The sequence below is a fragment of the Dendropsophus ebraccatus genome, chromosome 9 (genome assembly GCF_027789765.1).
Source record: "Dendropsophus ebraccatus isolate aDenEbr1 chromosome 9, aDenEbr1.pat, whole genome shotgun sequence".
Taxonomy (NCBI): domain Eukaryota; kingdom Metazoa; phylum Chordata; class Amphibia; order Anura; family Hylidae; genus Dendropsophus; species Dendropsophus ebraccatus.
In genome coordinates this window covers 1140146-1157397 of record NC_091462.1, presented here as the reverse complement: position 1 = coordinate 1157397, position 17252 = coordinate 1140146, and the positions used below count along the sequence as shown (strand labels likewise).

Sequence of the window (17252 nt, the reverse complement as noted above, 5' to 3'; positions counted from 1 at the left end):
GCTAGAGTACAGGAGGGAGAGGGGAGGAGCTATAACATCACAGCTAGAGGACAGGGAGAGGGGAGGAGCTATAACATCACAGCTAGGGTACAGGAGGGGGATGGGAGGAGCTATAACATCACAGCTAGGGTACAGGAGGGAGAGGGGAGGAGCTATAACATCACAGCTAGAGGATCGGGAGAGGGGAGGAGCTATAACATCACAGCTAGAGTACAGGAGGGAGGGGGGAGGAGCTATAACATCACAGCTAGGGTACAGGAGGGAGAGGGGAGGAGCTGTAACATCACAGCTAGAGTACAGGAGAGAGAGGGGAGGAGCTATAACATCACAGCTAGAGGACAGGGAGAGGGGAGGAGCTATAACATCACAGCTAGGGTACAGGAGAGGGGAGGAGCTATAACATCACAGCTAGAGTACAGGAGGGAGAGGGGAGGAGCTATAACATCACAGCTAGAGTACAGGAGAGAGGAGGAGCTATAGCATCACAGCTAGGGTACAGGAGGGGGAGGGGAGGAGCTATAACATCACAGCTAGGGTACAGGAGGGAGAGGGGAGGAGCTATAACATCACAGCTAGAGGACAGGGAGAGGGGAGGAGCTATAACATCACAGCTAGAGTACAGGAGGGAGAGGGGAGGAGCTATAACATCACAGCTAAGGGAGAGGGGAGGAGCTATAACATCACAGCTAGGGTACAAGAGGGAGAGAGGAGGAGCTATAACATCACAGCTAGAATACCGGGAGAGGGGAGGAGCTATAAAATCACAGCTAGAGTACAGGAGGGAGAGGGGGAGGAGCTATAACATCACAGCTAGGGTACAGGAGGGGGAGGGGAGGAGCTATAACATCACAGCTAGAGGACCGGGAGAGGGGAGGAGCTATAACATCACAGCTAGAGTACAGGAGGGAGAGGGGAGGAGCTATAACATCACAGCTAGAGTACAGGAGGGAGAGGGGAGGAGCTATAACATCACAGCTAGAGGACAGGGAGAGGGGAGGAGCTATAACATCACAGCTAGGGTACAGGAGAGGGGAGGAGCTATAACATCACAGCTAGAGTACAGGAGGGAGAGGGAGGAGCTATAACATCACAGCTAGGGTACAGGAGAGGGGAGGAGCTATAACATCACAGCTAGAGTACAGGAGGGAGAGGGGAGGAGCTATAACATCACAGCTAGAGTACAGGAGAGAGGGGAGGAGCTATGACATCACAGCTAGAGTACAGAAGGGAGAGGGGAGGAGCTATGACATCACAGCTAGAGTACAGGAGAGAGAGGGGAGGAGCTATAACATCACAGCTAGAGTACAGGAGGGAGACGGGAGGAGCTATAACATCACAGCTAGAGTACAGGAGGGAGAGGGAGGAGCTAAAACATCACAGCTAGGGTACAGGAGAGGGGAGGAGCTATAACATCACAGCTAGAGTACAGAAGGGAGAGGGGAGGAGCTATAACATCACAGCTAGGGTACAGGAGAGGGGAGGAGCTATAACATCACAGATAGGGTACAGGAGAGGGGAGGAGCTATAACATCACGGCTAGGGTACAGGAGGGAGAGGGGAGGAGCTATAACATCACAGCTAGGGTACAGGAGAGGGGAGGAGCTATAACATCACAGCTAGAGTACAGGAGGGAGAGGGGAGGAGCTATAACATCCCAGCTAAGGGAAAGGGGAGGAGCTATAACATCACAGCTAGGGTACAAGAGGGAGAGAGGAGGAGCTATAACATCACAGCTAGAGGACCGGGAGAGGGGAGGAGCTATAACATCACAGCTAAAGTACAGGAGGGAGAGGGGAGGAGCTATAACATCACAGCTAGGGTACAGGAGGGAGAGGGGAGGAGCTATAACATCACAGCTAGAGGACCGGGAGAGGGGAGGAGCTATAACATCACAGCTAGAGTACAGGAGGGAGAGGGGAGGAGCTATAACATCACAGCTAGAGGACAGGGAGAGGGGAGGAGCTATAACATCACAGCTAGGGTACAGGAGGGGGATGGGAGGAGCTATAACATCACAGCTAGGGTACAGGAGGGAGAGGGGAGGAGCTATAACATCACAGCTAGAGGATCGGGAGAGGGGAGGAGCTATAACATCACAGCTAGAGTACAGGAGGGAGGGGGGAGGAGCTATAACATCACAGCTAGGGTACAGGAGGGAGAGGGGAGGAGCTGTAACATCACAGCTAGAGTACAGGAGAGAGAGGGGAGGAGCTATAACATCACAGCTAGAGGACAGGGAGAGGGGAGGAGCTATAACATCACAGCTAGGGTACAGGAGAGGGGAGGAGCTATAACATCACAGCTAGAGTACAGAAGGGAGAGGGGAGGAGCTATAACATCACAGCTAGAGTACAGGAGAGAGGAGGAGCTATAGCATCACAGCTAGGGTACAGGAGGGGGAGGGGAGGAGCTATAACATCACAGCTAGGGTACAGGAGGGAGAGGGGAGGAGCTATAACATCACAGCTAGAGGACAGGGAGAGGGGAGGAGCTATAACATCACAGCTAGAGTACAGGAGGGAGAGGGGAGGAGCTATAACATCACAGCTAAGGGAGAGGGGAGGAGCTATAACATCACAGCTAGGGTACAAGAGGGAGAGAGGAGGAGCTATAACATCACAGCTAGAATACCGGGAGAGGGGAGGAGCTATAAAATCACAGCTAGAGTACAGGAGGGAGAGGGGAGGAGCTATAACATCACAGCTAGGGTACAGGAGGGGGAGGGGAGGAGCTATAACATCACAGCTAGAGGACCGGGAGAGGGGAGGAGCTATAACATCACAGCTAGAGTACAGGAGGGAGAGGGGAGGAGCTATAACATCACAGCTAGAGTACAGGAGGGAGAGGGGAGGAGCTATAACATCACAGCTAGAGGACAGGGAGAGGGGAGGAGCTATAACATCACAGCTAGGGTACAGGAGAGGGGAGGAGCTATAACATCACAGCTAGAGTACAGGAGAGGGGAGGAGCTATAACATCACAGCTAGAGTACAGGAGAGGGGAGGCGCTATAACATCACAGCTAGGGTACAGGAGAGGGGAGGAGCTATAACATCACAGCTAGAGTACAGGAGAGGGGAGGAGCTATAACATCACAGCTAGAGTACAGGAGAGGGGAGGCGCTATAACATCACAGCTAGGGTACAGGAGGGAGAGGGGAGGAGCTATAACATCACAGCTAGGGTACAGTAGGGAGATGGGAGGAGCTATAACATCACAGCTAGAGGATTGGGAAAGGGGAGGAGCTATAACATCACAGCTAGAGTACAGGAGGGAGGGGGGAGGAGCTATAACATCACAGCTAGGGTACAGGAGGGAGAGGGGAGGAGCTATAACATCACAGCTAGAGTACAGGAGAGAGAGGGGAGGAGCTATAACATCACAGCTAGAGGAGAGGGGAGGAGCTATAACATCACAGCTACAGTACAGGAGAGGGGAGGAGCTATAACATCACAGCTACAGTACAGGAGAGAGGGGAGGAGCTATAACATCACAGCTAGGGTACAGGAGGGAGAGGGGAGGAGCTACAACATCACAGCTAGGGTACAGGAGAGGGGAGGAGCTATAACATCACAGCTAGGGTACAGGAGAGGGGAGGAGCTATAACATCACAGCTAGAGTACAGGAGGGAGAGGGGAGGAGCTATAACATCACAGCTAGAGTACAGGAGGGAGAGGGGAGGAGCTATAACATCACAGCTAGAGTACAGGAGGGAGAGGGGAGGAGCTATAACATCACAGCTAGAGTACAGGAGGGAGAGGGGAGGAGCTATAACATCACAGCTAGGGTACAGGAGGGAGAGGGGAGGAGCTATAACATTACAGCTAGGGTACAGGAGGGAGAGGGGAGGAGCTATAACATCCAAGCTAGGGTACAGGAGAGAGAGGGGAGGAGCTATAACATCCAAGCTAGGGTACAGGATGGAAAGGAGAGGAGCTATAACATCACACCTAGGGTACAGGAGAGGGGAGGAGCTATAACATCACAGCTAGAGGATCGGGAGAGGGGAGGAGCTATAACATCACAGCTAGGGTACAGGAGAGGGGAGGAGCTATAACATCACAGCTACAGGATCGGGAGAGGGGAGGAGCTATAACATCACAGTCTGGGTTTAGGGTGTCAGTTAATGAACCCCGGTCCTGGCACTTGTAGTCCCCCCCCTTCCTTAGATCCCAGGGGACCCCTCTGTTACCACTCTGCGGGATTCCTTCTGTTGTCCATTGCTCCCTCCCACCCGGGGTCTTGATCTTTCCCCCCAGGTTTACGTGTTGAAGCGGCCGCACGTGGATGAGTTCCTGAGGCGGATGGGGGAAATGTTCGAGTGCGTCCTCTTCACCGCAAGCCTGGCAAAGGTGAGCTATAAGTGTGAAGCTGTAGAAGGGGAATTCCCCTAAAAAATCTGTCCTAGAATGACACTGAGGGGGCCCCAGCAGCGCGGCTCCCCCCATCACATCCCTCAGTGGAGCCTTCCATAAATCTCTCACACATCAGAAATATGCAAAAAGCTTGGTGGAGCCTCAGAACACCGGACTAGTCACATATCCCTCCAGGGAAGGACCTAGCAAAGGGGTGGCCACTGTGCGGAGGCCACCAGCACCACTGGTAAGGGGACCACCAACACCACCGATACGGGGACCACCAACACCACCACCACAGAGACCACCAACACCACCACCACCACAGAGACCACCAACACCACCATTACGGGGACCACCAACACTACCGGTACAGGGACCACCAACACTACCGGTACAGGGACCACCAACATCACCGATACAGGGACCGCCAACACCACCAGCACAGAGACCACCAACACCACTGTCACGGGGACCATCAACACCACCATTACGGGGACCACCAACACCACCGGTACGGGGACCACCAACACCACTGCTACGGAGATCACCAACACAACAGTCACGGAGACCACCAACACCACCACCACAGAGACCACCAACACCACTGTCACGGGGACCACCAACACCACCATTATGGGGACCATCAGCACCACCATTACGGGGACCACCAACACTACCGGTACAGGGACCACCAACACCACCGATACGGGGACCACCAACACCACCGTCACGGAGACCACCAACACCACCGTCACGGAGACCACCAACACCACCGTCACGGAGACCATCAACACCACCGTCACGGAGACCACCAACACCAACGTTGTGGAGACCACCAACACCACCCTCACAGGGACCACCAACACCACAGTCACGGGGACCACCAACACCACCATCACAGGGACCACCAACACCATCGGTACGGGGACCACCAACACCACCGTCACGAAGACCACCAACACCTCCGTCACGGGGACCATCAACACCACCATTACGGGGACCACCAACACTACCGGTACAGGGACCACCAACACCACCGGTACGGGGACCACCACCACAGAGACCACTAACACCACTGTCACGGGGACCACCAACACCACCGGTGCGGGGACCACCAACACCAACGTTGCGGAGACCACCAACACCACCTTTACAGGGACCACCAACACCACCGTCACAGGGACCACCAACACCACCGTCACGGAGACCACCAACACCACCGTGACGGAGACCACCAACACCACTGTCTTGGGGACCACCAACACCACCATCACAGGGACCACCAACACCATCAGTACAGGGACCACCAACACCACCGTCACGAAGACCACCAACACCTCCGTCACGGGGACCACCAACACCATCGGTACGGAGACCACCAACACTACTGGCACGAAGACCACCAACACCATTCAGTCAATATTGTATTGAGCGCTGTTACAGTGATCAGTTTATTCATTCAGAAAATAAAGGGCAAAAGGTTTAGGTACCATATAGATGATGGGGGGCAGTATAGATGATGGGGGGCAGTATAGATGATGGGGGGGTAGTATAGATGATAGGGGGGTAGTATAGATGATGGGGGGCTTTATAGATGATGGGGGGCAGTATAGATGATGGGGGCAGTATAGATGATGGGGGGGGCAGTATAGATGATGGGGGGCTTTATAGATGATGGGGGGCATTATAGATGATAGGGGGGTAGTATAGATGATGGGGTAGTATAGATGATGGGGGGCAGTATAGATGATCGGGGGGTAGTATAGATGATGGGGGGCAGTATAGATGATGGGGGGGCAGTATAGATGATGGGGGGCAGTATAGATGATGGGGGGTAGTATAGATGATGGGGGGCAGTATAGATGATGGGGTAGTATAGATGATGGAGGGCAGTATAGATGATGGGGACAGTATAGATGATGGGGGGCAGTATAGATGATCGGGGGGTAGTATAGATGATGGTAGGCAGTATAGATGATGGGGGGGGCAGTATAGATGATGGGGGGGCAGTATAGATGATGGGGGGTAGTATAGATGATAGGGGGGCAGTATAGATGATAGGGGGGCAGTATAGATGATGGGGGGCTTTATAGATGATGGGGGGCAGTATAGATGATAGGGGGGTAGTATAGATGATGGGGGCAGTATAGATGATGGGGGGCAGTATAGATGATGGGGGGGGCAGTATAGATGATGGGGGGGCAGTATAGATGATGGGGGGGCAGTATAGATGATGGGGGGCAGTATAGATGATGGGGGGGCAGTATAGATGATGGGGGGCAGTATAGATGATGGGGGGCAGTATAGATGATGGGGGGGCAGTATAGATGATGGGGGGGTAGTATAGATGATGGGGGGCAGTATAGATGATAGGGGGGTAGTATAGATGATGGGGGGGCAGTATAGATGATGGGGGGGCAGTATAGATTATGGGGGGCAGTATAGATGATGGGGGGCAGTATAGATGATGGGGGGCAGTATAGATGATGGGGGGGCAGTATAGATGATGGGGGGGGCAGTATAGATGATAGGGGGGTAGTATAGAGATGGGGGGTAGTATAGATGATGGGGGGCAGTATAGATGATGGGGGGGCAGTATAGATGATGGGGGGGCAGTATAGATGATGGGGGGGGGGCAGTATAGATGATAGGGGGGTAGTATAGAGATGGGGGGCAGTATAGATGATGGGGGCAGTATAGATGATGGGGGGGGGCAGTATAGATGATGGGGGGGCAGTATAGATGATGGGGGGTAGTATAGATGATAGGGGGGCAGTATAGATGATAGGGGGGCAGTATAGATGATGGGGGGCTTTATAGATGATGGGGGGCAGTATAGATGATAGGGGGGTAGTATAGATGATGGGGGCAGTATAGATGATAGGGGGGTAGTATAGATGATGGGAGGCAGTATAGATGATGGGGGGTAGTATAGATGATGGGGGGTAGTATAGATGATAGGGGGGCAGTATAGATGATGGGGGGTAGTATAGATGATAGGGGGGCAGTATAGATGATAGGGGGGCAGTATAGATGATGGGGGGCAGTATAGATGATGGGGGGCAGTATAGATGATAGGGGGGTAGTATAGATGATGGGGGCAGTATAGATGATGGGGGGGTAGTATAGATGATGGGGGGCAGTATAGATGATGGGGGGGCAGTATAGATGATGGGGGGCAGTATAGATGATGGGGGGGCAGTATAGATGATAGGGGGGCAGTATAGATGATGGGGGGCTTTATAGATGATGGGGGGCAGTATAGATGATAGGGGGTAGTATAGATGATGGGGGCAGTATAGATGATGGGGGGCAGTATAGATGATGGGGGGCAGTATAGATGATGGGGGGGGCAGTATAGATGATGGGGGGGGCAGTATAGATGATAGGGGGGGTAGTATAGAGATGGGGGGCAGTATAGATGATGGGGGCAGTATAGATGATGGGGGGGGGCAGTATAGATGATGGGGGGCAGTATAGATGATGGGGGGTAGTATAGATGATGGGGGCAGTATAGATGATGGGGGGGGGGGCAGTATAGATGATAGGGGGGTAGTATAGAGATGGGGGGCAGTATAGATGATGGGGGCAGTATAGATGATGGGGGGGTAGTATAGATGATGGGGGGCAGTATAGATGATGGGGGGCAGTATAGATGATGGGGGGGCAGTATAGATGATGGGGGGCTTTATAGATGATGGGGGGGCAGTATAGATGATAGGGGGGTAGTATAGATGATGGGGGCAGTATAGATGATAGGGGGGTAGTATAGATGATAGGGGGGTAGTATAGATGATGGGGGCAGTATAGATGATAGGGGGGTAGTATAGATGATGGGGGCAGTATAGATGATGGGGGGGCAGTATAGATGATAGGGGGGTAGTATAGATGATGGGGGCAGTATAGATGATAGGGGGGTAGTATAGATGATGGGGGGCAGTATAGATGATGGGGGGGCAGTATAGATGATGGGGGGCTTTATAGATGATGGGGGGGCAGTATAGATGATAGGGGGGTAGTATAGATGATGGGGGCAGTATAGATGATAGGGGGGTAGTATAGATGATGGGGGGCAGTATAGATGATGGGGGGCAGTATAGATGATGGGGGGGCAGTATAGATGATGGGGGGGCAGTATAGATGATGGGGGGCAGTATAGATGATAGGGGGGTAGTATAGATGATGGGGGGGCAGTATAGATGATGGGGGGGCAGTATAGATTATGGGGGGCAGTATAGATGATGGGGGGCAGTATAGATGATAGGGGGGTAGTATAGATGATGGGGGGCAGTATAGATGATGGGGGGCAGTATAGATGATGGGGGCTCCCGCACTCTCTTACACGGTCTCCTCTTCCTCGCAGTACGCTGATCCAGTTGCTGATCTTCTGGATAAGTGGGGAGCCTTTCGCGCCCGCCTCTTCCGTGAATCCTGCGCCTTCCATCGGGGGAATTATGTGAAGGACCTGAGCCGGCTGGGCCGGGAGCTGAACAAGCTGGTGATCGTGGACAACTCCCCGGCGTCCTACATCTTCCATCCCGATAACGCGGTACGCCCCATAGTGATGGAGGCCATAAAGGGGGGCTCTGAGGTCTGACAGCAAGCAGAGATATTAAATATCAAACCCAATATGTCTGACAGCTGAGGGTTTGTTACAGTTGCATCCAGCTGTGCACAGGTTGTGTGTGGTTGTGTCTGCAGCTCCGCCGCCGTTCCGGAGGATGAGGATGTCACTGACCATGTATGGTAGCCGCCCATGTATGGTATGGTTACATCATCAGGGCTCCTGGGGGCCGGATCTCCATGTGATACACCCCGAGAGTCCAGACTGCTGAGACTGGATCACACTGGAAGAACCCTGCAGCTGTGAGAAGACAGTAGGGGGCGCTGTGTGGCGGGCAGTAAGAGAATGTCTTGTCCCCGCAGGTGCCCGTAGTTTCCTGGTTTGATGACATGAGCGACACGGAGCTGCTGGACCTCATTCCCTTCTTTGAGAAGCTGCGCGGCGTGGACGATGTGTACAGCGTTCTAAGGCAGCGGCGGACAGCCAGCTAATGACTGCCACTGGTGGGCGGGGCTCAGACCTGGGCAGGGGCTGAATGTGGGCGGGGCTTCTGGGCTGGGACTGAATGTGGGCGGGGCTTCTCCTAGGCTGATGCTGAATGTGGGTGGGGCTTCTGCCCGTGTCTGCTCAGACCCAGGCAGGGACTGAATGTGGGCGAGGCTTCTAAGCCTGCTCACACCTGGGCTGGGACTGAATGTGGGTGGGGCTTTTCCTGTGCCTTCTCACACCTGGGCTGGGACTGAATGTGGGCGGGCTTCTCCTGGGCTGGGACTGAATGTGGGCGGGGCTTTTCCTGTGCCTTCTCACACCTGGGCTGGGACTGAATGTGGGCGGGCTTCTCCTGGGCTGGGACTGAATGTGGGCGTGCTTCTCCTGGGCTGGGACTGAATGAGGGCAGGCTTCTCCTGGGCTGGGACTGAATGTGGGCGTGCTTCTCCTGGGCTGGGACTGAATGAGGGCAGGCTTCTCCTGGGCTGGGACTGAATGTGGGCGGGGCTTTTCCTGTGCCTGCTCACACCTGGACTGGGACTGAATGTGGGCGGGCTTCTCCTGGGCTGGGACTGAATGTGGGCGTGCTTCTCCTGGGCTGGGACTGAATGTGGGCGGGGCTTTTCCTGTGCCTGCTCACACCTGGACTGGGACTGAATGTGGGCGTGCTTCTCCTGGGCTGGGACTGAATGTGGGCGTGCTTCTCCTGGGCTGGGACTGAATGTGGGCGTGCTTCTCCTGGGCTGGGACTGAGTGTGGGCGCGGCTTCTCCTGGGCCTGCTTACACCTGGGCTGGGACTGAATGTGGGCGGGGCCTCTATGCCAAGTCGGCACCGGATTCAGCCTTGGGGTAATCACGGCCAGGTCCGTTCTGCCGGTATATTTGCACCAACAAAAACTGGGACTGAGTGTGGGCTGGGACTGAGTGTGGGCGGGGCTTCTCCTGGGCTGGGACTGAATGTGGGCGTGCTTCTCCTGGGCTGGGACTGAGTGTGGGCGCGGCTTCTCCTGGGCCTGCTTACACCTGGGCTGGGACTGAATGTGGGCGGGGCCTCTATGCCAAGTCGGCACCGGATTCAGCCTTGGGGTAATCACGGCCAGGTCCGTTCTGCCGGTATATTTGCACCAACAATTTGCATTTTTTAAATTTGTAATGGAAATTCAAAAATTAATGATTTAATTTTTTTATCTAAGAATTTGCACCAGTTTTATCAAGTATTTGGGTGTGAGGGGGGCCGCCCCTGGGAAAGTGTTGATGCTGTGCAGGGGGTATATTTTGTGCTGGTCACATTTGCGGTCGGTGCTTGGTGGGCAACACCTTTATTTAATGTAACAAAGACCCCACCCCGGAAATCGGTCGCTCCCCCCTCATTTACAGACGTATATCAGTGGGGAATCCCGAGCAGGGAAGAGCAGGGGCTGGAGCAATATGCTGTAAAATCTCAGGGACCAGAGGACAGGTCCAATCCCGGGGATGGCGGCGGCTCCTCTGATCCCGGGGATGGCGGCGGCTCCTCTGATCCCAGGGATGGCGGCGGCTCCTCTGATCCCAGGGATGGCGGCTTAGTCAGGTTGAGGTTTCGGGGGTGTTTCAGGGTGATGGGCAGCAGTACGAGACACAATATTGATTCCCTTCCCTTTAGCTTTGTGCCTTATATGTGGGGGCCCCCCGCAGAGGTCACGCACCGGGGCCATACACCCTTCAGGGCTGGGACTCGTTAAGTGTCCTTGTCCTCCAGAGGGGTGATTTGGGGCGGGACCTCCCACACTCCGGACCTTGGTCATGTGACTGGGTGTTTATGCACTCAATATGGCTGCCATCTTGTTAAGTGAATTGATATACTGTCCGGAAGAACTTGGAGCGCAGCTCTTGCTGCTGTTTGTGCCTTCTTATTGCCTTGTGATTTCCAGGTGGAGGATCAGACATTAAACCATTTGCCTTAAATCTCTGGGTGGCCACAATGACCAGCACCCCCAGCCTCCCCTGAGAGGAGTAGTCCTGACCTGCACACTTTCCTGCAGGCTACTCACCATATTACCAGCTGTGTAATGTGAGGAAAGAAGCCGCCATTGTTATATGCCGCCTCACCACCGGGGGCAGCACCAGGAAAAACATGGCTTCCTTTTACTAAATTGGAACCTTATAATTATGTATATGTGTATGTATGATGTTATAGCAACGCGGCCGGGATCAGTATCCCCCCTCCACACCCCCACCCCCATCCTCTCCCCCCTCCACACCCCCATCCTCTCCCCCCTCCACACCCCCACCCCCATCCTCTCCCCCCACAACCCCCCTCCCCCCCCCACAACCCCCCTCCCCTCACAACCCCCCTCCCCTCTCCCCCTTCCCCCCTCCACACCCCCACCCCCATCCTCTCCCCCCTCCACACACCCCCACCCTCTCCCCCCTCCACACCCCCACCCTCTCCCCCCTCCACCCCCTCCCCCCTCCACACCCCCACCCTCTCCCCCCTCCACCCCCATCCTCTCCCCCCTCCACACCCCCACCCCCATCCTCTCCTCCCTCCACACCCCCACCCCCATCCTCTCTCCCCTCCACACCCCCATCCTCTCCCCCCTCCACACCCCCACCCCCATCCTCTCCCCCCTCCACACCCCCACCCCCATCCTCTCCTCCCTCCACACCCCCACCCCCATCCTCTCCCCCCTCCACACCCCCATCCTCTCCCCCCTCCACACACCCCCACCCTCTCCCCCCTCCACACCCCCACCCTCTCCCCCCTCCACACCCCCATCCTCTCCCCCCTCCACACCCCCACCCCATCCTCTCCTCCCTCCACACCGCCACCCCCATCCTCTCCCCACCCCCATCCTCTCCCCCCTCCACACCCCCACCCCCATCCTCTCCTCCCTCCACACCCCCACCCCCATCCTCTCCCCCCTCCACACCCCCATCCTCTCCCCCTCCACACACCCCCACCCTCTCCCCCCTCCACACCCCCACCCTCTCCCCCCTCCACACCCCCACCCTCTCCCCCCTCCACACCCCCACCCTCTCCCCCCTCCACACCCCCATCCTCTCCCCCCTCCACACCCCCACCCCCATCCTCTCCTCCCTCCACACCGCCACCCCCATCCTCTCCCCCCTCCACACCCCCATCCTCTCCCCCCTCCACACCCCCACCCCCATCCTCTCCTCCCTCCACACCCCCACCCCCATCCTCTCCCCCCTCCACACCCCCATCCTCTCCCCCCTCCACACACCCCCATCCTCTCCCCCCTCCACACACCCCCACCCTCTCCCCCCTCCACACCCCCACCCTCTCCCCCCTCCACACCCCCACCCTCTCCCCCCTCCACCCCCATCCTCTCCCCCCTCCACACACCCCCACCCTCTCCCCCCTCCACACCCCCACCCTCTCCCCCCTCCACCCCCATCCTCTCCCCCCTCCACACCCCCACCCCCCTCCACCCCCCCACCCCTCTCCCCTCTCCCCCTTCCCCCCTCATCCTCTCCCCCCCTCCACACACACCCTCCTCTCTCTCCACACACCCCATCCTCTCTCTCCACAACCCCCCTCCCCCCATCCTCTCCCCCCTTCACACCCCGCATCCTCTCTCTCTCCACAACCCCCCATCCCCCCCAGTCATCTTCCCCCTTCCCCTCCCCCCCACCCCCCCCCCCCCAGTCCTCTTCCCCTCCCCCCCACCCAGGGCCGGCTCCAGCTTTTTGTGGGCCCTTGGGCGACAGAGCCTCGGCGGGCCCCTTTGAGGAGCAAATCTTGGAGAGACAGGCGAGGAAAGATTTGCAGCAGAAGAAACATGCGGCTGCTGCATATCTTTCTCCTCCTGTATCTCCTGATCTCTGCAGTAGTCAGGACGACTACTACTACTATATATCATGCTGGTGCTGCTAGTTCTCTAGTATACAGCTCCTTCTGTGTGTGTGTGTGTGTGTGTGTGTGTATATACATACACACACACAGAGCAGGAGCTGTATACTAGAGAACTAGCAGCACCAGCATTATATATATATACACACACACACTGTATATCACTGCAGGGCCTGTATATAGGAGAACTAGAGGTCTCACCATGTTCATATGATAGATAGGAGATAGGGAAATAGATAGATAGATAGGAGATACAGATATCTAGTTGTTTTGTGTATAGAGGTCCTGCCGTAATATATATATATATATATATATATATATATATATATATATCCTGCTGTAATAGATATAGATATATTACAGCAGGACTTCTATACACAAAACAAGTAGAAGAACCAGCACATACAGGACACTTAGTTTGCAGAGCCTACCTGCTGCCCTCTATCAGGTCATGTGTCCGATCACATGACCCGTGACATCATCAAAGGTCCTTCAGACTCAAAGGTCCTCTTTCCTACTCGGCTGTAGGGAAGATTTGTGATGGAAGACAGGTGCTCGGGGGCCCCAGTATGGATCGGCGGGCCCCTAACTGTCACATGCGGCCTCTAGGGGCCCAGTCCCCTTTGTTACTACACTTTTTTTTCTTTTTTACTAACAAAAAAAATGTAGCAACAAACGGGAGTGGGCCCCTAGAGGAGCTGGGGGCCCCGGCATTTGCCCTACTTAGCCGGGTGCTGACGCCGGCCCTGCCCCCACCCTCTCCCCCTACCCCCATCCTCTCCCCCCCCTCCACACGCCTGTCCCCTCCCCCCATCCCCTCTCTCCACACCCCCCTCGTCCCCTCCCCCAAGGCCACTGTCATCCAACTGTAAAAAGCACCTTACACTTTAAGAAGACTGCCCTGACATTGGAATGTTAAAGGGGCACCCCAGTCCAGAGGGGGGCGGAGTATTGCTGACCTGAGCCAGGCCCCGCCCTGTCAGCAGTTTGGGCAGTTTTCTGCTGTCATTTGCAGTACAGTGTTGAGTATGAGACCACACCCCTCCTAATGGACCCTAATGACCAATCAGAGACTGGGGCAGGGTCACATGACCTGACGGGGTGTAACGCTCTGCAGCTTGTGGCCACCAATATGCCTGAGTGTTATTTTTTTATGATATTATATATTTTCATTGTATAACTGTGGGAGCAACGGGGGGGGGGGGGGGGGGGGGGGGAGGGGCTCCTCCTCGTACAGGACCCGGCTGGGGACAACCATGAGGAGGAGGATGATAAGTGCCGTACAGGACCCGGCTGGGGACAACCATGAGGAGGAGGAGGGGGAGGATGATAAGTGCCGTACAGGACCCGGCTGGGGACAACCATGAGGAGGAGGATGATAAGTGCCGTACAGGACCCGGCTGGGGACAACCATGAGGAGGAGGATGATAAGTGCTGTACAGGACCCGGCTGGGGACAACCATGAGGAGGAGGATGATAAGTGCCGTACAGGACCTGGCTGGGGACAACCATGAGGAGGAGGAGGAGGAGGATGATAAGTGCCGTACAGGACCCGGCTGGGGACAACCATGAGGAGGAGGATAATGAAGATGATGATTATAATAATGATGATGATGATAATGATGATAAGTGCCTTCCTCTTCTCTGTGTGATTTACTACAAAAACTGTAAAATCTTGAAATGATAAAAACCAACAAAACTAAAGAGAAATGACAACCTGCGTCTGTCTGATTATGTCCTAATATATACAGCACATTATATACATATATACACCATACAGCACATTATATACATATATCAGACAGCACATTATATACATATATACCATACAGCACATTATATACATATATACCATACAGCACATTATATACATATATACACCATACAGCACATTATATACATATATCATACAGCACATTATATACATATATACCATACAGCACATTATATACATATATCATACAGCACATTATATACATATATACCATACAGCACATTATATACATATATACCATACAGCACATTATATACATATATCATACAGCACATTATATACATATATACCATACAGCACATTATATACATATATCATACAGCACATTATATACATATATACCATACAGCACATTATATACATATATCATACAGCACATTATATACATATATACCATACAGCACATTATATACATATATCATACAGCACATTATATACATATATACCATACAGCACATTATATACATATATACCATACAGCACATTATATACATATATATACCATACAGCACATTATATACATATATACCATACAGCACATTATATACATATATACCATACAGCACATTATATACATATATCATACAGCACATTATATACATATATACCATACAGCACATTATATACATATATCATACAGCACATTATATACATATATACCATACAGCACATTATATACATATATACCATACAGCACATTATATACATATATCATACAGCACATTATATACATATATCATACAGCACATTATATACATATATACCATACAGCACATTATATACATATATCATACAGCACATTATATACATATATACCATACAGCACATTATATACATATATACACCATACAGCACATTATATACATATATCATACAGCACATTATATACATATATACCATACAGCACATTATATACATATATACCATACAGCACATTATATACATATATCATGCATTATGCAAACAGTCTGTTGTAGGCCAGCTCACCTGCCGCGGTATCGCCCTCGGTGCACGGTAAGACCCGGAGCCAGGGTCACAGCATACAAAGAGGACAAGTCCAGCACCAAAATCCCATAAAGCTCGGTCTTTATTGTAATTCTTCACCCAGGTGCAGTGAATAAAAAAGTTTACGCGTTTCAACGCTTCTCGCGCCTTGTTCACAACTTAAACAGACTGGATGCAAACCCCATATCTCTATTTAAGGGGCGGCATCATACATCTCATGTTACACAATCAGTTAAAAACACTTGATATCACATGTTTAAAAGCCTTTGTAACGTCAAGGTAGAGAAGTTAACTCTCACAGGGAAAGTCACAGAGCAGCGATTAACTCATTAGATGCTGTGAGTCACATTATTTGGTTACACCTAAAAAAAGAGAATATGTGTGCAAGAACTGGTGGGCATAACGCAGGTGGGCATAACGCAGGTGGGCATAACGCAGGTGGGCATAACGCAGGTCGGCATAACGCAGGTGGGCATAACGCAGGTGGGCATAACGCAGGTGGGTATAACGCAGGTGGGCATAACGCAGGTGGGCATAACGCAGGTCGGCATAACGCAGGTGGGTATAACGCAGGTGGGTATAACGCAGGTCGGCATAACGCAGGTGGGCATAACGCAGGTCGGCATAACGCAGGTGGGTATAACGCAGGTGGGCATAACGCAGGTGGGCATAACGCAGGTGGGTATAACGCAGATGGGCATAACGCAGGTCGGCATAACGCAGGTGGGCATAACGCAGGTCGGCATAACGCAGGTGGGCATAACGCAGGTCGGCATAACGCAGGTGGGTATAACGCAGGTGGGTATAACGCAGGTCGGCATAACGCAGGTGGGCATAACGCAGGTCGGCATAACGCAGGTGGGTATAACGCAGGTGGGCATAACGCAGGTGGGTATAACGCAGGTGGGTATAACGCAGGTCGGCATAACGCAGGTGGGCATAACGCAGGTCGGCATAACGCAGGTGGGTATAACGCAGGTGGGCATAACGCAGGTGGGCATAACGCAGGTGGGTATAACGCAGGTGGGCATAACGCAGGTCGGCATAACGCAGGTGGGCATAACGCAGGTCGGCATAACGCAGGTCGGCATAACGCAGGTGGGCATAACGCAGGTGGGCATAACGCAGGTCGGCATAACGCAGGTGGGTATAACGCAGGTGGGCATAACGCAGGTCGGCATAACGCAGGTCGGCATAACGCAGGTC

The 17252-nt window shown here is 53.5% G+C and overlaps 1 protein-coding gene across 2 annotated transcripts in view; it reads left to right on the top strand.

Moving 5' to 3' along the window:
- The window catches only part of CTDSP1 (CTD small phosphatase 1), a 39353-nt gene extending 29028 nt beyond the window's left edge, over positions 1 to 10325 (top strand). For both annotated transcript variants that reach the window (XM_069982264.1, XM_069982263.1), the window contains 3 exons: positions 4259 to 4351; positions 8721 to 8906; positions 9284 to 10325. In XM_069982264.1, the coding sequence (XP_069838365.1) occupies positions 4259 to 4351; positions 8721 to 8906; positions 9284 to 9412 (408 nt within the window). In that variant the 3' untranslated portion in view covers positions 9413 to 10325. The remainder of the gene's footprint in view (positions 1 to 4258; positions 4352 to 8720; positions 8907 to 9283) is intronic.
- The last annotated feature ends 6927 nt before the right edge of the window (positions 10326 to 17252 follow it).